The sequence below is a fragment of the Hemiscyllium ocellatum genome, chromosome 6, assembly GCF_020745735.1.
Source record: "Hemiscyllium ocellatum isolate sHemOce1 chromosome 6, sHemOce1.pat.X.cur, whole genome shotgun sequence".
Lineage (NCBI taxonomy): Eukaryota > Metazoa > Chordata > Chondrichthyes > Orectolobiformes > Hemiscylliidae > Hemiscyllium > Hemiscyllium ocellatum.
Genome location: NC_083406.1, coordinates 20,227,518 through 20,251,708, shown reverse-complemented (window position 1 = coordinate 20,251,708; position 24,191 = coordinate 20,227,518). Strand labels below are relative to the sequence as shown.

Genomic DNA, 24,191 nt, shown 5'->3' with positions numbered 1-24,191 from the left:
CATTAACCTGGTACTTTAACAAGTTCACAAGACACTGCCTCAAAGGGACAGTGAACATTGCTGAGTGAAGGTCATTGTCTACACTCTAAGCCCTCTTGAAAGTTGGTTTCCAAGCTAGGTCAAGTATTTGCCTATACAAAAGCAAAATGTTGCAGTTACTCAAATCTGAAATAAAAATGCGAGAAAATCCCAACAGGTTCGGCAGCACGTGGAAAGAGGCAAGTTTCAGGTTGTGACCTTTTAGAAGAACTAACCTGTGTTTTTCAAGCACTTCAAGAAAAAAGTTATAATTGTTGCCCATCTATAATTAGCAATAGTGCCATGAAACGTTTGATCAAAACCCCATTCACTACCTTAAGCATTTCACTATGCACCACCAACACAGTGACAACACCCTGCATCATATAGAAGGTGCATTACAGCAACTCACCTCAGCTGTCTTTCGATTGTGGATTTGGAAGCTGCTATCCCTACCATCTGGAAGTTGGATGGGAGGTCAAGGAGCAATATTTCTCTCACACCCTTAAAGTTTCACTGATACTTTTTGTCCAGGTACTTATACTTCTTGGCAGTCTGAACTTAAAAAAAAATCTACTTTAGTGCTCTTTGAGATTGAAGTCCAGTATCGTTTTGCATTTGAGACAAAAGGGCTTAAGTAGAATATGTTATGTCAGTTTGTACGCAGGTTGCCAATACAGTTGCTATAGTGTGTAGATTATACCACATTTGCTCTCATGAATATTTTAATTTCAGCTATTTAATTAAATCTAAAATAATCCCGCTATGTGTTAGCCTTGTTAGGGAGATAATTAGCAGTTAGCTTTTTTAACTTGGCTCCTATAATTAGGAACAGAAGCAGACATGAATTATTGCATATTCACACTTCAAAAACCAAAACCCACCACGAATGAGTGAAAATTGTCATCTTTATTCCATTAGATTTTCATGCAGATCCAATAATCTGTTTTTTAATGAATATATGCTGGAAGTGAGAATAAGGATGGTTAGGATTATATCAAAAATGGAAATTTCTGGTACCATGGAAGAGCCATGGAAAAGAAGGTCTCTGTCTCCTATGCTCTGTTGTTTGTTTTGGCATGGGCACAGTATGTTTTCTAATTGGTAGAAAAAAAGGATTCTGAAAGTGTGCACTAAGTTGTATTATTTGTTCTGTGAGAACCAACACTATTATTGACTGACTGTATTCAAGAGGTCTTAACCTGCAAACTCTCCCTTCTCTTGGCTTGGAGAAAACAAGTTATTGCACGTTAATTCTTCCCCAGTTTCATGATTTCTCACCCTCCAAATTATTGTCCTGTTGTTTTCGGCTCAAGCTGTGATGTTATGAAAGCTGTTCTAACTCTCAAGTAATCCATCAACTGGAAACGCCGTATTGCGTGTGGGACAGTTGCTGCTGATCCTTTTTTCCAATCTTGTTTATCTGTGGAAATTCAACCCTTGACTGAATCACTTGTGATTCTTGGAAGACTAAAATGTCGCACTTGTCAACAAGTTGCCGTCTGTTCCAGTTCATGTGTTATGGGCGAGGCCAGACCACTCAAAACGTTCTTAAGCAGGCAGTCCAGACTATAACTTTGCAATTTGTTTCAGTAAGTGTGCAGTGAAAATTACCTGGATTAAGTTAGTGAGGTTGACTACCAGGTTTAAAACAGACAAAAATTTATTCACAAAATTATACAATGAAACACAAGATAAAGAACCCCTACGGAACTCATTCTATCCAAACCAGACTTGAGTATGCTGTTCCGAATATACACAACAGTCCCAATAATCAAACCCCCTTTAAAAAACACACAGTACCAAAAGGGGTCAGATGCTTATAGGTTGAAGTTAGAAGGGCAAAAGAGTTTCCACACAGCTCACTGTTGAACTCCCAACCAGTTCTGATCTGAATTAAACTGCTCAGCTCAGCTAGAGTGCTGACTACTCCCCTTTCATTCTACGGGTCACTTCTTAAAAAATGACCACTTTGGCCTAAAGTCTCATCTGTTTACATATAAACAAAAGGCCTCAAAATCCTTTTAACCTCAGTACCAAACCAGTCTGATTGGACCCTGGTCTGGTTAATTATCCCTGTGAAAAAAATCAAGGACAGAGTATGCTTCAGCCAAGGAACAAGGTTTAGAAAAAAAAACGACTAGCTTTGTAACACGTGGCCTAACTTCAGACTGTTTTAGCATAAACCTAGTTTTGCCAAGAGTCCACTTGGAAAACCAGACAGTATTTATATTACTGGCAACATGACTAAAATAAAAGATCAGGCCATTAGTACCTTCGCACTTTTATGGAGTAGCTTTTTAGTATTAGTGATTTTTTTTAAATCTATTTGTTCATGACGTTTTGGTGTTCTTAGTCTAGACCAAAATTTATTGTTCATCACTCACTTCCCAGAGGACAGTTAACCACATTGCTGTTGGTCTAGAGTCGCATGTTAAATATGGCAGGTATCCTTCCTAAAGAACATTTGATAGGTTTTTACATGGTTTGACAATGTTTTCATGGCTGCCGTTAGACTAGCCTTTTATTAGGTTCTATCCTTGTGCTCAGTTTGTATTCTGCCACTGGATTTTTTTATCCTTGTCCCCATAACATTAACAAAAATAGATATTGCTGGAGAAACTCAACCTATCTGGCAGAATCTGTAGAGAGAACCAACCCAACCCCACTCCGGCCTATCACCCTCACCTTGACCTCCTTCCACCTATCACATCCCCATCGCCCCTCCCCCAAGTCCCTCCTCCCTACCTTTTATCTTAGCCTACCTGGCACACTCTCCTCATTCCTGATGAAGGGCTCTGGCCTGAAACGTCGAATGTCCTGTTCCTTGGATGCTGCTTAACCTGCTGTGCTTTAACCAGCAACACATCTTCAAGAGAGAAACCAGAGTTAACGTTTACAGTCCAGTGACCCTTTTTCAGAACTGATAATACCTGGGGGGAAAAAATGATATAAATGGTAAAGACAGTGGGAGAGGGGAGGAGGAGGGAGAAGATGAGAGCAGAGTGAGCAAGCAGACAGTTGGAGATGGATCCTACAGAAAGCAACAGTTAGGGAGACAGAGGGATGGATAATAGTATGCTCAGGACAAAGAAAAGTTAATAATGGGAACCATCGCTAAAGCAGCGATTCACCTGCAAATCACTCAATCTAATCTACTGTATTTGATGATAACAATGTGGTCTCCTATACACTAGAGGGAGAAAATGCAGACTCGGCGATCTCTTTCTGGAATACCTATGCTCTGTCTGTAAGAATGACTCCGAGCTTTCAGTTGTTTGCCAATTTGACACACCGCTGTGGTCCCTCATCGACATTTCTGTCGCGGCCTGCTGCAGTGTTCCAGTAAGGCTCAGTGCACACTCGAAAAACGGTATCTCATTTTCCACGTGGAGACCCTGCAACCTTCTGGACTCTGTATTCAATTCAGTGATTTTTAGAACCTGAACACTCTGTTCCATGTTCCTTACACATCCCCACACCTTAAGCTCTCATGACATTGGTTGCTTTCAGCACAGCCAAGGCATTTTTGCCTATTATGTTTTCCCCTTCCCAACCTGATCTTCATCTTAAAAACCACCTTTACTTAGCTACTATCCATTCTGAAGAGGGTCACTGGCTCAAAATGTTAATTTTGCTTTCTTGCCATAGGTGCTGGCAGACCTGCTGAGTTTTTCCAGTAATTTGTTTTTGTTTCAGATTTCCAACATTCGCGGTTCTTTGTTTATCCCCATAACATTAGCTGGGGTTTCTAGATTCCAATAATCTTAACACTACACCACCACCTCCCCTAAAAAGTACTTCTAGTATTTTTGCCAAATCTCCATTCATCTAGATCCTAAATGCTGGAATTCCTCATTTAAACTCCTCCACCTCCCTCAGTCCCTTTTTGAAATGAGCCTTTTAAACCAAAATTTTGGCCTGAGCTTTTTGTCACTACTTCTCTAAATACTGACTTTGGTGTGCTCAGTTTTTCTTTGACTGCACCCCCGTGGAGTGTCTTAATACAATATCTGACAGTACAGTTACTGTAATTGTGTATTGAATATATGTTGTGATGTTTCCTTGCAGCTGATTGGAAATATCGGCATGCGGGTCTGATGGCCTTGTCTGCCATTGGGGAAGGTTGTCATCAGCAAATGGAGGGGATCCTCAATGAGATCGTGAATTTCGTTTTGCTGTTTCTTCAAGATCCAGTAAGTGCAATAAAATATTCTTAATTCCCGATGATGAATGCTTACAATTGAAGGCTGGCCATTTTGCTGAGATTTTGCTTCCTGTGACCCAGTATTCGTTACATTCCTCTGGTGACTAAAGGAATGTAGTTGAGGGAGGATGATTTTCATATATCTTGGTAGAAATGTAAAACAAAAAGACTACTTCAAGCAGTGTTCAATGCATCTAATTGATAACTCATTTTTAGTTGTGTATTGAGGCAATAGTTTTATGTGGTTAACTTTGTGTATTCTACAAATTGAAACCTTTCCATTTTTTAATATTGTGCTGCAGGAATATTAACTGAATTTGAAATATAATTTCCTTTTTGATTTCATTTCAGCACCCAAGAGTTAGGTATGCAGCTTGCAATGCAATAGGCCAAATGGCAACAGACTTTGCACCAACTTTCCAGAGGAAGTTTCATGATAAAGTAAGCATTACCTCTTGAAACATGAAAGTGTAAATTCTTTGTGCTCTGGCAGTTTGATTCCCCTGCCTTTAGTCTGTTCAGTTCTCTTTTTATTCAGATTTTGAAGTTACAGCCAAAAATTATAACTGATTTTCATTCTGCCCGGCTCTTCTCAGGAATATGGCGAAGTAATTGGAATGTAAAAGGCATGTGTTGAGGTGGCAATATTTATTTTATTTTTGTTTCCAATAGGTAATTTCAGCACTCTTACAGACGATGGAAGACCAGGCAAATCCACGAGTTCAAGCTCACGCTGCTGCTGCTCTCATTAACTTCACTGAAGATTGCCCCAAATCACTGCTGCTCCCATATCTTGATAATCTAGTAAATCACCTACATGTTATCATGGTAGCTAAATTGCAGGAGGTAAGTAATTTTGGTACTTCAATACGCATTTCTGTCTTTTTCTAGAAATAGATTAAACTTCATTTGCAAAACATCATACCTGTCTTGTGAATGTTGACCTGACTTGCAGTGGAACATAAGTCAAAATCTGAGTCAGTTGAAATAATAAGGCTTGTCATTGAGTTAGGAAATGTTTTTAACAGTATGTGGCAGTGTTGTTCCCTCAGGATCTTTTCACAATATATTAATTAATAACTTATCTGTTCCCCATTGAGTGGTGGACGCTATATCATTGAATATATTCAAAATTGAGTGAGAAAGACTTTTGATTGACAAGGTAAGGGATTTGAAAGTTCTGAACCTGACAGGAGAGTGGAGTTAAAGCTGTTTGGATCGGTCACTATCTTACTGTCACGGCATGCTCAGAGGGTCAAATGGCCTACTCTGTCTCTTGAGTTCTTTCTCTGTTAATGACTTGTATGAAATGTATATCCAAGGTCACAGGTGCTGGTCAGTTGTACGGATGGAAGTTATAAGAATGGAGAAAGTTTGAATGAGTAACCATAAGTATGGCAGATGGAATTCAATGCAGGGGATTGAAAGACAATCTGAGAGACAAATTCAGAACATTTTCTTAATGGCAAGACTCAGGGACAAGGAATTTTTTTGTTGAGGTCCAAAATCGTGTAAAACTAGTGCCCTTGGCTCTTGGAGGGGGCACAGTACAAATTTGACCAATTGCTATTAGAACATTGTAATTGGTGCTTACTGAAAGTTGTGAACATGGGTGCATAAACTTGTGTTGCGATAAACGCATGAATTAGGAGTAGGCCATTTAGACTAAACATGTCGTTCTGCCATTCAATAGATCATGAGTAATCATTACTACATATGCCCACCTATCCCCAATAAGCTTCCACCCCCTTGTTTATCAAGCATCTATTTACCTCCTGTCTTACAAATATACAATGAGTCTGCTTTCACCACTTCTGAGAAAGGGTGTACCAAAGACTCTGGACCTGGTGAGAAAAAAATTCTGTTTATGACTGTCTTAAATGAGCAACCCCATAGTTTTATGCAGTGACCCCTAGTTCTAGATTCCCCCAGAATAGGAAACATCCTTTCTACGTCCACCATCAGAACCTCTGCAGGATCTTGTGTTTCAATCAATTTGCCCCTTCTAAATTCCAGTGAATATAAGCTTAGCCTATTCAATCTTTCCTGAAAGATAATTGATTTCTTATATTTGTTTTGTAAACCTTGTCCAAACTATTTGCAGTGTATTTGTCTTCCTTAAATAAGGAGACTGATACTGCACCCGTATCTTTGAAGCTTAATCTTTACTTTTCTACTGTTTTTTTTGTTGTTCGTTCGATGTGAGTGTTGCCAACAAAGCTGGCATTTATTGCCCATTCCTAATTGCCAGAGGGCAGTCCAGAGTTGAAAGATTCTGGGAAGATTACCACCAGTGCATCTATTTTCTCTGTAGCTACATCCTTTGGTAACCTAGAATGCAATCCATCAGGTCAAATGACTCTTTGGTCTTTAGCTCCATTTGTTTTTCTATCACATTTTCTCCAGCACTTTATTAATTTGTCTCACTGCTTATTTATCTATATTTAAATTTATTTCTCCCCACATCCCCATCCTCTCTATAGCTGGTACAGAAAGGTACTAAGCTGGTATTGGAGCAAGTTGTGACATCCATTGCTTCTGTGGCTGATACTGCAGAGGAGAAATTTGTCCCGTACTACGACTTATTCATGCCGTCGTTGAAGCACATTGTTGAAAATGGAGTGCAGAAAGAGCTTCGGCTCCTGAGAGGGAAAACTATTGAGTGCATTAGCCTCATAGGCCTCGCTGTCGGCAAAGATAAGGTAACCTATTTAAAGTTTCAAAACTGTTTCTGGTTCTGTATTGTTTTTGCAGAGTTATGTAATACGGAAATAGGCCCTTGGATCCGACCAGTCCGTGTCAACCATGTTCCCAAACTAAACTTGTTCCACCTGCCTGCGCTTGGCCCATATCTCTCAACCTCTCCTATTCATTAATGTATTCAAATATCTTTTAAACATTGTAACTGAACCTGCATCCACCACTTTCTCTGGCAGTTCATTCCACACACTAACTACCGTGGTTTTAAAAAAAAAAGTTGCCCCTTCTGCCCATTTTAAATCTATCTTCTCTCAGCTCAGAAATATGCCGCCTAGTTTTGAACTCCTGCGTTCTCGAGAAATACCCTTGTCATTCACCTTATCCATGCTTCTCATGATTTTATAAACCTTGATAAGGTCACCCCTCAACCTCCTACGCTTCAGTGAAAAAGTCCTAGCCTTTCCAGACTATTTTTATATTTCAAATACTCTATTCCCAGCAACATCTAAGTCAATCTTTTCTGAACTGTCTCCAATTTAATAATATCCTTCATATAACAGGGTGACCAGAATTGCACGCAGCACTCCAGAAGAGGCATCACCAATGTTCTATACAACAATGAACTGAATATATCTAGACTGGAAACCTTGTGTGTCTCATGATGACCATGAAACTATTGGATCTTCGTAAAAATCAATTTGGTTCATTAATCGCACAACACCAGGTTATAGTTCAACAGGTTTATTTGGAAGCACTAGCTTTTTGGAGTGCTGTTCCTTCATCAGATGCTTGGGGTAGTGAAGGAGCGGTGCTCCAAAAGCTTAGTGCTTCCAAATAAACCTGTTGACCTATAACCTGATGATGTGTGATTTTTAACTTTGTCCACCCCAGTCCAACACAGTATCTCCAAGTTAAGGTTCATTAATGCCATTTAGGAATGGAAGTTTGCTGTCCTTACCCAGTCTGGCCAACATCTGACTCTTAATTTCTCTGAAATTACTTAGCAAACCATTCAGCTGAATCAAAACAGCTGGGGAAAGCTGTAACCACATGTGCCACCAATTATCATGTTCTTAAGGGCAGTTAGAGATAGACAGTAAATATTGACCTGACTCTCTCCCAATAAATAAGTAATAATCTTGCCATATCCCAACCCCAATTTCTTCCTACACTCCTGAAACCCTAATAACGATTCTGATCTGCTGCCTTGATCCATGTAGAAAAATTTGTATTTTTATAATCTGTGAATTCCAGAATCAATCCAGCTGTTTTGCCCCTATTAAAGCTGCTCACCTCCTCCCTCTGTAAAAGGTGGGCAGGCCACCTCACTGAGGCAGGGCTTCCAACAGAATTGTCATTCCATTAATACAAGTTGTGTGTTGTAGTTCATGCAAGATGCCTCGGATGTGATGCAGTTGCTCCTAAAAACCCAAACAGATTCCAGTGAATTGGAGGATGATGACCCACAGGTATGGTAGCTTGTTTTATGACCCTTGTGATTTTGAGGATATAATATTTGAGTGCTCGTTGTCCATCTGCAAGTGTAGCAAATCATGTTCCATTGTGTATACTGTAGTATATAGTATATAATCCTAAAGCAAAATGCTTCATCTGAGTTGGTCTGAGGCAGTGACAGCTGTTGGGAAGTAGCAAAAGGGCAAAATCGGGTATTATCTACTGCTGTTTCCTATTCATTAAAATACCTGTTATAATATAGCATGTTAAAGTTAGTTCACCACATTATTATTGTCAGTAACAGTCTTTTATGCATTGTGTGACTTTATACATTGCTGACCGAGTTTTTGGAATTCATAATCAATATTCAACTTGCTGCCAGAGGGCAGGATACAGTGCACCTGTTCAAAGGCACCTCTTTAAAGTAACTGTCAGGTATATGTGTGAGATTATGGGTAAGAGTATAATTAAGGAAAGTGTTGTAACCTATGCTGTTGCTTCAAAATTTGACTTGATGTCTGATTAAATCATTTGAGCAACAGCTGCTTGACCAAGAACATTCACACATCTGAGCGTGAAAGGGAATTGGATGTAGAATGGTTGTTCTTTTAAAACTTTGGTCTCCGGAACAAAATTATTCATTGGCCACTATCCATGCTGCAAGAAACTTTTGGTTCATTGTGCTGTCCCTGTGAAAGAGCTATCAAGTTAATGCCCTTGAATCCCCACAATCTTTCCTTTTCCAGTAATTATGCAACTCCTTTTAAAAAGTTACTGTTGATTCTGCTTTGCTATGTTGATCACTTCTCCTGTATGTGCAAGAAAGGGAGAGTACTGAGAGCTGCTTCTCCAGTCAGAGTCTGTATCTTCCATGCTATTGCTCCACTTGCATCAATCTTTAATTTACCTGCCTCAAATTGCTGCTCTTCCAGTGTCTAAAAAATCTGATTAGAGGAGCAGCAGAAGTGTAAACCTGGAAACTGATTTGGTGACTTTCAGGAGTCGTTCTGGCTGATCCCTTGGCACTATGTAAGAGGAGGCCATGGTAATGGGTTACTCAGCAAGTGAAAACCTACTGAAGCCCAGCCTATCACTGGGAACATGTGGGTAGCAGAACATGATTTGTGGAGGGGTTGGGTAGAGCTGGGCCTAAATGATGGGTGGAGGGAGGGCAGTGCCAGGGCTGAGTATTAGTTCACCCAATTATGATTATATAGGTCAGTCTTTTATGTTATGCATTGTATAGCTTTATGTTGCTGAGCAAGGTTTTGGAATTCATAATCACTCAATCAATATGCTGACAGGAGGGGACAGGACACAGCACAAGGATTTTTCTATAAAGGGCAAGCAATCAGGGTACCTCTGGTGTTAATTATAGAGCAACAGAATACAAAGAGGTGAATATTCTGCAACTGTTTACCTCAGTAAAGATCCTACATTCAATTTTAGTAGATATTTTCAGGAAGCTATTTACAAATCACTTTCCTAGTTACAGAATTCTTGGAAATCAATATTAATGTTGCATCATTTTTACGTAAAGTATGCATTTAATTCTTTATTTTAGTGAATGCACTAGTATGGAAGATTTAAAATCAGCAAAAAAAGTCATTTGATTCCAAGTTAAAAGATTGAACAACATATATTTATGGAAAAATTCTTTGGTGTTTGTGGGTTTTTTCAAATCTGAAAAAGGTCCCCCCCAAAAAGGTCACATACATAAGAGAATGTTGTTACATGTCTGCCTCATGTAATAATGGAACTAGTGATGAAAGGGAACCTCTGAAAATCCAAAAGTAACCCTGGAGTGAATCTCAAAACAAGCCCACCCAAACGCTGTACCCTTCAGAATTTTGTATCTTTCAATAAGATCACCTCTCATTCTACTAAATTCCAACCTCCTCGCTCCTCTTTCTTCCCCCCCGCCCCCTTCCATCAGTCTGTGCATTTACCTTCATAACATGAGCCCTTACTCTTGGGTATGAGTCAAATGAACCTTCTGTGAATTGCTTTGAATCTAATTTTTCAAATAAGATGATCAGATTGGCAATGTAAATGTTGGTCTTTTCAATTATGCAACATCCCAAGAAAGAATTCGTATTTTTAAAATGTTCATTCAAGTCATTGAAGCTGTTTAGGTTAACAGCATTGCTGATGCTTGATAAGTGCTGCAACAGCTGTCCAGTCTTTTGCAAAATATTGATTTCTTTCATTTTTAAAAGAAATCCATTTCAAAACTAAAATTAATTTTAATTCTCATGGCTGGAACAAATGCCCATTAAATCTTGCTATAAACAACCACAAATGTCCCTCTGAATATTGCTGTGAAGCTTACATTCGCAGATTAAAGGTAAGGCTCTAGTTTAACGTGTACATATGTTCAATACTGTAGTCCTGACATTTAATTGTTAGCTCCAGAAGGAAGCAGTAAGGGATTTGAAATTTAGGCTGTCAGTGGCGCTAATGTTCAATTTCTCGTAGATATCTTATATGATCTCTGCTTGGGCAAGAATGTGCAAGATTCTTGGGAAGGAGTTCCAGCAATATCTTCCTGTTGTTATGGGACCACTGATGAAGACTGCTTCGATTAAGCCTGAAGTGGCCCTCCTAGACAGTAAGTCTTTCCTGCCCTCCTTCATCCTGCACACGAGTATTGCAAGCTTCATGTTGAAAGTAGCCTGCCAATCAGTTAACCACAGTTTGTGTTTTTGCTAATTTGTGAACAATGATCCCACTGATGACTTTCCAGTATTTGATATTGACTCTTTTTAAGGCAAGTGAATAATAATTACATATTACAACATATAGCACAGAAATAGGTCTTTCGGCTCCATACTCGTTCATTAGTAGATGCTTGCTTGAACTTAAAAGATCAGTTTATGTAGGTCTTACCGCCTTGTGGAATATTGTCCCAAGTTTTCAGGTTATGACACATTGTGAAGCTTAGATAAGATTATTTGATCATTCTAGAAATAATTCTGCACATCAAAACTCCTGAAGCTGCTTCTGCACATGTTTGAATCATCCAGAACATTCGCTCTCAAAAAGGAAAATGGTTATGCAGCGTATATGAATGTTTGCTGAATGAAAGATTCAACAATTGGTCTTGCTCTGCTGGCACTGGACTTAAACGTCGACTCTCCTGCTCCTCAGATGCTGCCTAACCTGCTGTGCTTTTCCAGCGCCACATCTTTCGATGTTGACTCTCTAGCATCTGCAGTCCTGACTTTCCCTTATTTACACACACGCCAATACAGTGAGATTAGGAATGATTTGTGGGCCTGTAAGCATGCACACAGGGCAGCTTTTCTTCAGGCAAGTAAAGGAGACATTGAAAAAGACTGGAGTCTAAAATCATGCATATTCCAGTCAAATGAAAACGTTGAGCAGCAAAATCAATTTTTAAGAAACCGATTAAACATTAATGCATCTTGAAAAACTGCTATTTAGTTCAGATATAGCAATCATTGATTGCATTGAACACTATCCATGCATTTAATCACACTGGGCAATGTTGGAAGAAATATCCCATTGTTGAACAAGCGTTGAGATGTTTTTAACCAACTGGCGCGAAACAAATGTTCTGACATGCAAACAATATTAATTTTCATTTGAAAATTAGGCAAGTAATGGTTGAGATCAATTGAGTTAACAATTAAACTTTTATCAAAAAGGAGGCGTGACCATATGGTTTTGTAATAAAGTAGCTGTGATATTTTGGCAGTAACTTTGTTTTTCCAGCAATGATGGACTTTTGCAAAGTTGCTGAAAACTGGCTTCTACCTTTAATCTTTCCACCATTGTCAACTGTGCCTTCAATTGTGTAGATTCTAATGGCTGAAATTACTATCCCGCCAAGTCAAAAGAAATCTCTTCTTTTAAGACGCCTTAGAACATAACTCGTTCGCTGTTTTTTTATTTTTGTAATTTCCTGCCCTAATATCTCTGTTGCTTGGCACCAGATCTTGTTTGGTAAAATTACTTGGGATGTTTTTATAACTTAAAGATGAACACAAATTTTTGAGCATAAGTGTAATGTGCAGTTTTTTTAATCAGCCCAGGATATGGAGAACATGAGTGAGGATGATGGATGGGAGTTTGTAAACCTTGGAGATCAACAGAGCTTTGGAATCAAAACTGCAGGTTTAGAGGAGAAGGCAACAGCTTGTCAGATGCTGGTGAGTGGTAGTTTGGCTTTGATTAGTGCTGCCCACATTAAACCATTTTTCCTTTTAAAAAGCTGAGTCAGTGCATTGTGCAATTTTTTTTTAAAAAAAAAATTAACATCAGGTTTAGAACAGTTGAATATAGTGGGTGGAATAAAATGCAGAGTCTACATTATTGCACAGTGGTATTTTATTCCTTTAAGCTCACTCACTGTGTGCTATTTAAAATTCATGTCTTCAAAAGCAAACCCCGATTTTTTTTTTGTATTTTTCAGAGTGTAGCTGTTTTAAAAATAATGAAACTGTCAGGGTGGATGTTTCTACTAAAATAAAGGTCTACTGTAAAGCAAATAGAAATGTGTATTTAACATCAATACTTACCCAAATGGTCACGTGGTCAATGGAGTGCATGTTGAATCAGAGCAGGAAGATTGCCATCATTATTAAAATAAGAATTAATGGAAAACTCTGCAGAGAGAGATTTAATGTTTCAAGTCCTGAAATGCTAACTGTTCTTCTATCTATAGAATGCTGCCTGACTGCCGAGTGTTTCCAGAATATTCTATTTCCTTTCAGATTTCCAGCAATGTTGTATATGTAATGTTTTGGGGTAATGGCGTTTTCTCCAAACTGGAAAAAAAAACAGAAATGTAAAAGAACCATTACCAAGATTTGGGATTGGAAAAGAACTAAGAGGGGTCAAGTTTGATGGGGAGGATGGTAGGAGCGATGAATTTGCAAAAGGGAATAATAAAATGATCATAAATAAATACAAATAATTTAAAATAATTATAAACAGAATTTATTTCTTATTTACTGCTCCTTTCTTCTGTATGACAATGGGCAAATAAAGAAACAAGTGATGATGGTTCCAGAGGTGATGCAAGTGGTAACAGCCCAATCACTAGGTTTGGGAGCAGTGGTCAGGCTCTAAAGTTGTTGTACTTAGCGTTGTTGCTAATACCATATGCTGTTACAGTTGGGAAAAGCACCCAAGGATATAAGGATGGAAAGAATTGTACAAGCTGCAATGCTGTATGCTTTTTATTTTGTAAATATATTTGTTAGCAATTTTTTTAACTTTACAAACATAAAATTATTGAAAAAAACAATTAATCACAAATATCAGTATAATAAAAAGAAGAAACACACACAAATTACAATACAACTGTCTACTAACCTACTCTATAATACAAAGCAAACCTTAACACTGTGCAAAGCAACCCCAAAAAAAGCAAAAAAAACACAAAATACAGAACAAAATACACAAGGCTCCCAAACAAAGGGACGGGAGCATTGTATACATAGCTGTATGCTTTTTAAACACCATAGGAATTCCTATGTCTGAGATTTGAGTACTATTTTAACTTGATTACTTCAATCTTGATGACTAAATTAAGGAAATCCATGTTCAGGAATCTAGCTTTGCTTTCAAAGTCCATTACGTAAATTGTCTGGTCTCCCCTCCCCCAACAATTGACTGTGTCGTGCTGGAAGCACTGCAGGTGTTGAAGAACAACATTGAGCTCTGATTGTCACTGGCATTGACCTTGTTTGGGATTTCAGTACGACTTAAAATCCCATCCTGTTAAATAGCTTCACTTGTGCTAACCAGACAGATATGACTTTTTGCATCTTTGAGCAATCCTCCTGGTAAATCAGCACTGTTCCATGTACTTACCTACTCCATAATATCTCAGTCACTTAAATGCAACTAAAAGTGACAGTTTTCTTTTCAAATAGTGAAATAATAGCTTTGAAAGTAGTGAATGTGTTCTTTAATAGTGATTTGTATTGGTTCCGCTGATCTAACAGCACGTGTAATTTATGATTTCTGTCCATAGGTATGTTATGCAAAGGAGTTAAAGGAAGGGTTTGCTGAATACACTGAGCAGGTTGTGAAACTGATGGTTCCTCTTCTTAAGTTCTATTTTCACGATGATATCCTTTCAAAGTTTATTTTTGCTCGGTGCCTACTGGATGTTATTTTCTACGTAATAGTGACTACTCTTCAATAATTACTTTGCTCATTGTAAAATGCTTTGACATTTAGAAGTTACGTTGTAAGCTGTTCTCACTGGATCCTGGGATATTTCTTGCAAGTTTATCTTAAAATGCAGATAGAAGCCATTTAGCCCATCAAGACTGCACTGACCCTCTAAAGCACATCTCACCTACTCCCCATTACTCTACAACTCCTGTGGCTAATCCACTTAACCTGCACAGCCCAACATACTGCAGGGCAATTTAGCGTGGCCAATCCACCTAATGTGCATATCTTTGGACTGTGGGAAGAAGCCAAAGTACCCAGAGGAAACCACGAGACATGGGAAGAACGTGCAAACCCCACACAGACAGTTGCGCGAGAGTGGAATCGAACCTGTCTCTCTGGCATTGTAATGCAGCAGTGCTAACCACTGAACCACCATGTCACCCCTGTGGTCTGGTAGTGAATTGCTATATCAATGCAAGCCCTTCTTTTCAAACTCCCTCTAACAAGATAAAGGGAAAAATATTATTCCCATTTAACAATTTAAAAAAAATAAGTTATTCTGATATACAATTAAATGTTTTCTTCATGCTTTCTATTTGAGAAAGTTATGTTACATGCTGTTGAGTTCACTCAACTGCAGTATCCTTTGTTGCTTGAATACAGTTGAAATTGGGATGACACCCTTTACGTTCAGATAAATTTGGCGAAAAGCTGAACTAACCATTTTGTTTTGCAGTAATTGACTTAGAACCAGACGTCAGCAGGAGTTCAGATGGTGGCAGTTTTGCCTCTGCATCAGAGGTTATAGATTTGAGTTCCATGCCAAGGCTTGAGCACAAAAGCTAGGCTAACACTATACTGTCGCACTGAGGAAGTGCTGCAGTGTCAGAGGTGCTGCTTGCAGATGAGAAGTAAAATCAAAACTGTCGATGCATCTCAGAAAATGTAAAAGACAATTGATGCAGTTTTGTAGAAGAGCAGTCAAAGTATCCCTCGTGGCCTGACCAATATCCATTACTCAGTCATAGTCATTAAAACAGATTATTTAGTCATTATCACTGTGCTGTATATAGCATTTTGCTGTGTGAACGTTGACTGCCGTATTTCCTACTTGACAGCAACAACTTTGAAGTGCTTTGAGATCTCCTGTGGTTTTAAGAGCTGCTATTTAAATGCAAACCTGGATATGTCATAGATTCACACAAGCCAGAAGAGGCTCTTTGGTCCATCGTGTCTGTAATGATAAAACTGCTGTAAATTGCACTAATTCCACTTCCCAGGACTTAGCCCATATCCTTGTGTTGTTACATTTCAAGTGCTCATTCAAGTACTTTTAAAAATTGTGAGGTTTTCCACTTCAACTACCTTCCCAGACAGTGCATTCCAAATTCCCATTACCTTCTCAGTGGGAAAAAAAATGTTTTCTCAAATTCCCTCTAAATCTCCTGCCTTTCACCTTAAGATTATGCCACCTTGTACCCTTCAACCAAGGGAAACCATTTCTTTCTATCCACTCTGTCTATGCCCCATATAATCTTAAACAACTCTGACAAGGCCCCTACCACCCGCAACACCCTGGTGAATCTCTACTGCATCCCTTCTACTTCAATCCCATGCTTTCCTATAGTGTGGTAACCAGTACTCCAGCTATAGCCTACCCAAAGTTTTGTACAATTCCATTATAGCTTTCCTGCTCTTATCATCTATGCGACAACTGATAAAGGTAAGTGTCCCATATGTCTTCTGAACTACCCTATTAACCTGTCCTGAGTGCTTTCAAGGATCTTTGGAGAGGCACCCTGAATCTTGTCTTGTTATTCTTCCAAAGTGCATCACCTATAAAACCATAAGTCATAGGAGCAGAAATTAGGCCATTCAGCCCATCAAGCCTGCTCCACCATTCAATCATGGCTGACTAGTTTCTCAACCCTGTTCTCCTGTTTTCTCCCCATAACCCTTGACAATCAAGAACCTATCCATCTCCATCTTAGATGTGCTCAATGACATAGATTCCCCACTCTCTGGCTGAAGAGGTTTCTTCTTATCTCCGTTCTAAACGGCCTTCCCTTTACTGAAGGCTGTGCCCTTGGGTCCTAGTCTCTCCTACCAGTGAAAACTTTTTCACATCCATTCCGTCCAGGCAATCCAACGTTTTCTAAATTCCAATTAGACCCCCCTCACACCTTTTATGTTCCATTTGCCATCATGTCCCCAAATAATCAATCTGTCTATATCTTCCTATTGTCTTCTGATCTTATTGACTCCCTTACCTTCAACCACTCAGCCAATTCGGTCATTCGCCAACTCACTTATCATTATTCCCAGCTTCTGATATTCTCTTCTGTATTGTTTATTTATCTTGGTCATTGTAGGCTATACTTTTAACATTAAATTCCCATGACTGTGAGTTAGATTTGTCTTTTTTTAAAATACTGTGTTCTTCCTTGACTTTGAGACGTGTTCGTGTTGCTGCAGCTGAATCAATGCCTCTGTTACTGGAATGTGCTCGTGTCCAAGGGCCTGAGTATGTGACACAAATGTGGCATTTTATGTGTGATTCTCTCATCAAAGGAATTGGTACAGAGCCAGATTCTGATGTTCTTTCTGAAATTATGCATTCATTTGCGAAGGTAATCTTATATAGAGCAGTGGAAATTTGTCTATTTTGCATGAAAAAGGGATGTTTCTAAAGATTCATATCATATTGGATTGGTGGTATCATCATGTGATGTGTAGCATATAGTTCTCTTTGAGTCTGCTATCATTCAGTAAGATTATGGTTGATCTTCTCCCATAAGTCTAGCTTGCTGCCTTAACCACCACCACCCTTCCTTTGATTCTCTTTATCTATAGACCCATTGATCTCTGTCTGAGCCATAAAATAATTGACTATGCTGCTGTAGGATACTACAGTCTGCATTGTTCGTTGCTTCCTGAGTAACCTTGACTCTAACTTTGCAATTGCAGCATTCTTTCTTTGGATCACTAACCACAGTGAAATAAGATTGTTAACACATACTCGAATGTTAAGGGAGACCGAGTATGCAAACAAAGCTTAAGATTGTGTATGTACAAAAAAAATAAGAATCCCATGTACATAAACCCGCTTTGGGCCCTTTACGTGACATAAGACCACGCCAGGTTGGAGTTTTTCTCATTTTAGTACTTGCTTACCTCCGTGCCTACCTTCAATGACCGGTAGAGTTCAGGCGCATCTGGTGTAAGCACCTTTCTGAATATCAGCTATTGCTGGTGACTTTGTTCTTTAAAATATGGAGCAAAATAAAACCATGCTGTTCTTGTATGTTAAAAACCTCCTGGTAGTGCACCACCTGCTCAGCTTTGAATGTCCCAAAAAAAAATCTTTGCGAAAGCAGTTCCTTTGCTTTTCTTCGAAGTTCTCAAAGTCAAAGAATCCCTAAACAACATAAATCCATGAAGCATTTACCTGAATGACTAACGTTACAAATGCATATACACGCAGGTGACCCAAGTAGAAATCCTGAAAATAGGCTGGTGCCGAACTTGAGAGGAAGGGGCAGGGAGAAAGAAACTACTTGGCGATAATGTCAACTGCAGTTGCTACAGCAAAGTTAGAGTCACTTAACAGGAGCCCCTGTAATGAAATTAACTCATTCATTTGTTGTTTTTGTGCATTTATTTTGTTTATTCAGTTGCTGCATGTTTCTCTGTTTTGATCTTTAGTGTATAGAGTTGATGGGTGAAGGCTGCTTAAACAAGGAGCATCTTGAAGAACTGGGAAATATTATGAAGGGGAAATTAGAGGAACATTTCAAAAATCAAGAATTACGACAAGGTAACCATTTGACACATCTTTGAGATGTTTCTGTGTATGTTGCTAGCACTTCTGACTGACTTCTTGTGTTTTCTCAATCTTAAGATTTTTAAATGTAGGGTTCTAACATTGCAGTTCAATTGTTTTTGCCTTTAGCAAAAAGACAAGATGAAGACTACGATGAACAAGTTGAAGAAAACTTACAAGATGAAGTAATATTTATTGTATTTACTGTGTATTTATTGAAGTAATATTACTTATGTTTGATGATTTAGCATAATATACAATATCTGCTGTAATGCCATATATATTCATACAAGACTAAATTTTTTTAACAAAGTAGAGGGCTGACTTATACATCATCGATATTTTCGGAATTGTTGAAAACTGCCCTTTCTCTTTACCTCAGTAGTGTAGCTACAATGTCAGAGGCCATTCCCACTGTCTGTGCTCCCAAATCTAACAAACTGAGCCAAATGTGCTTTTATTAATTTCATTTAAAAATAGGTGTCTGCTAATGTGCACACTTGTGTGAGGGATGGAGATTGCAGATGGTGGGAAGAGAGTGAGGATGGGGTTTGATTGGAGGTGAAAGTTGTGGAAAGTGGGAACAAGAGGGAATGTCCCACCTTTCCAAATGCAGTCAAAATTACTAGCCCCCTGGAGATAGATCTTAACTTTTGGGCATTAAAATCAATAATTTTACTCAGTCTTTTCACAGTGGAGAAAAGAATGCAGCTTAGCAGCTGACCGTGGACTAAGTATGCTAAATGTCCACCATTTTGTCTTTACAACCAGATAAGTTGTACAAATTTACTACTTGAATGGAATCTTTATAAAAACTGCATCACTATCACCTTAATCAGCATTCAAGTTGTAACTGGCCATTTAATTTTACAGTTAATCACCTCATGCCATTAAGTGTATTGCATTTCCCACATTTTTTGAATGATTTGATAGCAGTCTCCATTCTATGATGTCATTCTCGGCCCCTTAAACTCGCTCAAATTGGATTGCAAACATTGGAGCCCGTAAGCAACCTCCCTTGAATGTCTTCCGTCCACTAATTGTCCAATCATTCTGTTTTTTCTTCTCAAGCTAACTTTGAATGGTTTAGCTTTGTAGAAATTACTGCATTATCATGGTTTTGCCACATAACTTCATCAAAATCATCAATAAGGTGTGATCCATCTGAAAATGTGACATGATGTTTTTAAAAAATGTTTTGATTCACCTGATTGGAAACTCCAAACTGTCTTCAGCCATGTAGTCTTACCACGAGCACCCATCCATCCTTACCGTGAACCACCTCCTAGCATAGTCATTTAGGACCTAGGAGCGGCTCTGTTAGTATGATCATGGCTGGTCTGACTGTGATCTCACAGCGACAGTTTCCTATGTGGTTGCATTTGCCTATGTGCCATCAAATTCTCAAGGGCAACTAGAGAGTCCATTTTAACTTTCCTGTATATGTCATTCCTTCTATTGCTATTTTATCATATGAGAAAATGGGATTGGTGGGAATGCAGTAAGTTGGTATGCTTGACATATGTTGAAATGCACAAATGTGTGACTTCAATGGTATGCTACTTTACAATTTTAGTGGTGTACACCAGGGCAGATTTTGACTTTAGCACAGAGTGACTGGTCAGTGTCAAGGCCCAGATTTTTCAGTCTTATAATTGGAGACCAGAAGTCTGCTGGCTGATGAGGAGGACTACAGAGGAACCTTGATTATCCAGATGACATGGGCAGGTAATGGAATGTTCAGATAATCGAATGCCAGGTAAGTTTAACCAAGCATCGGAACTGGTCTTGCCTGGATAATCTGAAATTTGGATAATTGAATGCCAGATAATCGAGGTTCCTCTGTATATGGAAGTCCTCATGCACAGATATTGCCCAGGAAATTATCTGACAAGTAGGACTGTGACCCACAGACTCAAAATTCTCCTGATTTTTTTTCTAACCTGAGATGCCACACTGCTCCTTGTTTTTTTTTAAATTTCTCCCTGCTGCACCAGCAACCTGCCGCCTTCTCCCAATCTGACTTATCATAACATTTGGCCATTCAGCAGCCACCCATCTGGCGCCAGTGGCCTCACTCCTGTACCTTACACATTTTTACAGCGGCTGAAAGAAGGTGAATGGCTGAAGGGTCTTTAAATCTTGGAATACGGCAACTAGTGTTGAAAAATGTGGAGGGTTTTCAGCACAGATTCACTCCACTGCTCACAGTGGAGATTCCTGGCCCAGGAGATTTTGCACAAAGCTCATCTAAAGAGAAGTGTGTAGTTTTCTTCTTGTCTAATCAAGATCAGAATGAAGTTTCTGACCCTGATTGGATAATTTGGGCCAAAGGGTTTGGATTATTTTGGCAGTGACGGACAACCTATAATGAGGTATATGGAAAGTCGGGATTTTTTTTTGCTAAAAGTCAGGGTTGTACAAGATCAACAATTTCTGTTACGTTAAAGTAATTTGATTTTTGGGAAGGATTTTGCTGACTGGAGTTGGCACATTCTCCTCAACTCTGCGTGGGTTTCCTCCAGTACTTCAAATTCCTCCCACAGTCCAGAGATATGCCAGTTAGGTGAATTAGCCATAAGAAATGCAGGCTTAGGGTAAGGGTTAGGTCTGGGCGGGATGCTGTTGGTGGGTTGGTGTGGACTCGATGGGTCAAATAGCCTGCATTCACACTGTAGTGATTCTATGATTCGAAATGTATTGATCAGGGTGTTTTATTTTAAAGAAACTGAATTCTTGTTGTGTTACCATGTATTATTCTAATTGAATTCTAACTGAATTTATCATTTGTGTGTTGTAAGCAGTGTTCTATTTGCTTACAGGATGATAGTGATGTTTACATCTTAACTAAAATTTCGGATATACTGCATTCGATGTTCAGCTGTTACAAAGATAAAGTACTGCCATGGTTTGAACAAATTCTACCACTAATAGTCAATCTAATCGTAAGTTTAAAGCAATTAAATTTCCCAGACTCTTTGTCATTAACTTCATTTTGGCCAATGCTTTCAAACTGATGCATACGTTTCATTTCTGTAGTGTCCGCACAGGCCGTGGGCCGACAAGCAGTGGGGTTTGTGCATCTTTGATGATGTAATTGAGCATTGCAGTCCTACATCTTTTAAATATGCAGAGTACTTCTTGAGGCCCATGTTGCAATACATCTGTGACAACAGTCCTGAGGTCAGGCAAGCTGCTGCATACGGCGTTGGAGTTATGGCGCAGTTTGGTGGAGAGAATTACAGACCATTCTGTACAGGTAGGTTTAATTAGTTATGACTTCTGTTTGTACACTTAAACAGCAAACCATAAAGTTACAAGAAAAGTGAGAATAACGCAGAAATTTAGCCCATGACATACATGCCCTTTTTAGCTGTGAATGTAATTTATATTGAAATGACCTACAGGATTCTATTGTGACCTGTAGCATCACTTTAATCAAATTTTATACCAATTTTGCAAGCTTAAAATATGTATCTATTGGTTTCCAAAACATCCTACTAAATTTCACCATAGATTTGCACTTAAGGAGGTAGTTGACATTGTAGAAGTGTGACTAATCATTTTAAACCTCAATTTGTTGATTTTATCGCAGTCCCTGATCTGAGTATTTCCATGTAGTATGAATAGTCTTATCTGAAAGATGCAGTTTTTTATGTCAATCTAACCTCAAAAATAAAAATTCTAATCTTTGTTTATAAATTAGTGATAACCTAGATTGTGCACTTCTATTGGTAATATTTTTCTGTAACCTTCATGGGTGTGAGACTTTATTTACTCTTTAATGTGATGAAAAGGGAGCCGGATTCAAAGGTGCTGCCATATAATTACAAATTGTCATAGGAGCTGCAAAACTGGCATCTATCTAATCATATGGAATGTTAACTAGGTCCTGTGCTCAAAAGCAGGAATAGTCCAACCCAGACGATTATTGCCATTGCAGTCTACTCTCAATTATCGTCAAAGTGATGGAGGTATTGTTGACAGTGTTATTAATTGGCTTACAAGGGAATAATCTGTCCACTGCTGCTCAGTTTGGGTTCCACCAGGGCTTTGAGCTTCTGGCTTCATTACAATCTATATCCAAACTTGGCAAAAGAGCTGGTGTAGATTTTAAGAGATTCTTTGTTAAGATGCAGGCACATGCACACCAAAAAAATAGTCTGTCTACCATCTACAAGACACAAGTCAGGAGTATGATAGAATATTCCCTTTTGCTTGGATGGGTGTAACACCAATAATACCCAAAAAACTTCACTCCCTCCAGGATGAAGCAGCCAATTTGACAGACACCCCATTCATTGTCTTCAGTGATTATTTGAATCACAACAGTGTGCATCATCTACAAGAGGCACTTCAGCAACTTAACAACGCCTCTTTGCCAGCACATTCTAAACCCACAACATCAAACCCAGAACAAGGGCAGCAGATACATGCGAACACAAGCAATTGCAAGTTCCCCTCCCCCTCTCGCTCTCATACCGTACTGACTAGGAACTATCTTGCCCTTCCTTCACTATCTCTGGCTCAAAATTATGGAACTCCATTCCTAAGGAGGAAGCAGAGGTTCCAGAAGACCATTCACCTATCTTCAGGACAATTAGGGGTAGGCAAAGAAATGCTGGCCCTGCCAGTGCCCCTCACAGCCCATTCATGAGTTTATTTTGATAAGTAGCTGTAGTGTAGATTTTGCTTAAGTTTTTTTTTAATATTAGCTTTGCTGACATGTTATTTTAAATAATGCAGGTTGCAAAAGGAGTCTAACTTCCAAGTTGCACCAAAAGTGATTTTGATTTGGGTTCCATAATAGTAATATGGAATATTCATTAATATGTGCTTTATAATCTAAATATTTGATTTGTTCTTCCAACGTTGCCCTTTTCAGGAAATATGCTTGATCAAAATTTCTGTTTCTCACTTTTAGACTAGATAACTAAACATTTTGACTATGAAGTTTTGCAACAAGCAATATTGTCGATTGATACAATAGATACTTTGTTCGCCAAGCATCTATAATCTGAATAACAGGCATATTTTCTGCTTATGTTGCATTTATTCTGGTTCACAAAGCTCGAAATTGTAAGCTTCTTTAAATGTGTCTTGTGAATGGAGCTTCCGGCCCTAGTTTTGTGCAGCTTCATGGTTAGCCATAAGTATTATATAATTCAGATAATGTGCTCTAATCCCACCATATTTTCTTAAATTTGTTCAGTTCTTTTCATCTTTTTCATAGGTTGTGTTTGAGTTGAATTCAAAGATTCGTTGGTTGCACATTGAGTTCTGATATCATATTTTGCTGAATAATTCGTACACTGTGGTTCTAAGATGCTGTTGAATTAAATAGTTGCTTGGTAGTTCAGAAGTTAAACGTTCAAAGTAGACAAAGTCAAAGCTTTCTGTCTTTCACTCACTATAGGATACAAGAAAAAAGGTTGAGAAAAGGACACCAGTTTCACTGCATTAAACACGGTTGCTAATTAGTTGGGCCGTTGTTGGGATGAAGACGCAGCAAGAGCAGTTGACTGTCAATCTTACTTTTCAGGCCAAGCAGATAGACTGGTCAGGGTATTGCCATGAGGGTGCAGTGGAAATTGGCAGTCTCCGTGGCCCCTCTTTATTTCCCCATTAAAAGGGTAGATTAATGTACAAATTCCTTTACCTTACACAAAATAGCGTGCAGTGTGTTCATATATGTAGCTTCTGGCATATGCCTGTGCACAACATTGCAAACCAAACTGCTAATCCAACATTAGTTTAAGGTGTAATTCTTAATTCAGGTTATTTAATGTGTCCAATACACTTATGATTGAACTGAAGAGAGTTTCCTTCTTA

The 24,191-nt window shown here is 38.7% G+C and overlaps 1 protein-coding gene across 1 annotated transcript in view; it reads left to right on the top strand.

Moving 5' to 3' along the window:
• kpnb3 (karyopherin (importin) beta 3) overlaps positions 1-24,191 on the top strand; it is a 62,407-nt gene that overhangs the window by 31,508 nt on the left and 6,708 nt on the right. Inside the window, exons 11-23 of the mRNA XM_060825863.1 lie at positions 4,090-4,214; positions 4,577-4,666; positions 4,898-5,071; positions 6,709-6,927; positions 8,311-8,394; positions 10,859-10,991; positions 12,434-12,555; positions 14,388-14,484; positions 16,994-17,166; positions 18,242-18,353; positions 18,489-18,544; positions 21,182-21,304; positions 21,399-21,618. Coding sequence (XP_060681846.1) covers positions 4,090-4,214; positions 4,577-4,666; positions 4,898-5,071; positions 6,709-6,927; positions 8,311-8,394; positions 10,859-10,991; positions 12,434-12,555; positions 14,388-14,484; positions 16,994-17,166; positions 18,242-18,353; positions 18,489-18,544; positions 21,182-21,304; positions 21,399-21,618 — 1,728 coding nt within the window. The remainder of the gene's footprint in view (positions 1-4,089; positions 4,215-4,576; positions 4,667-4,897; positions 5,072-6,708; positions 6,928-8,310; positions 8,395-10,858; positions 10,992-12,433; positions 12,556-14,387; positions 14,485-16,993; positions 17,167-18,241; positions 18,354-18,488; positions 18,545-21,181; positions 21,305-21,398; positions 21,619-24,191) is intronic.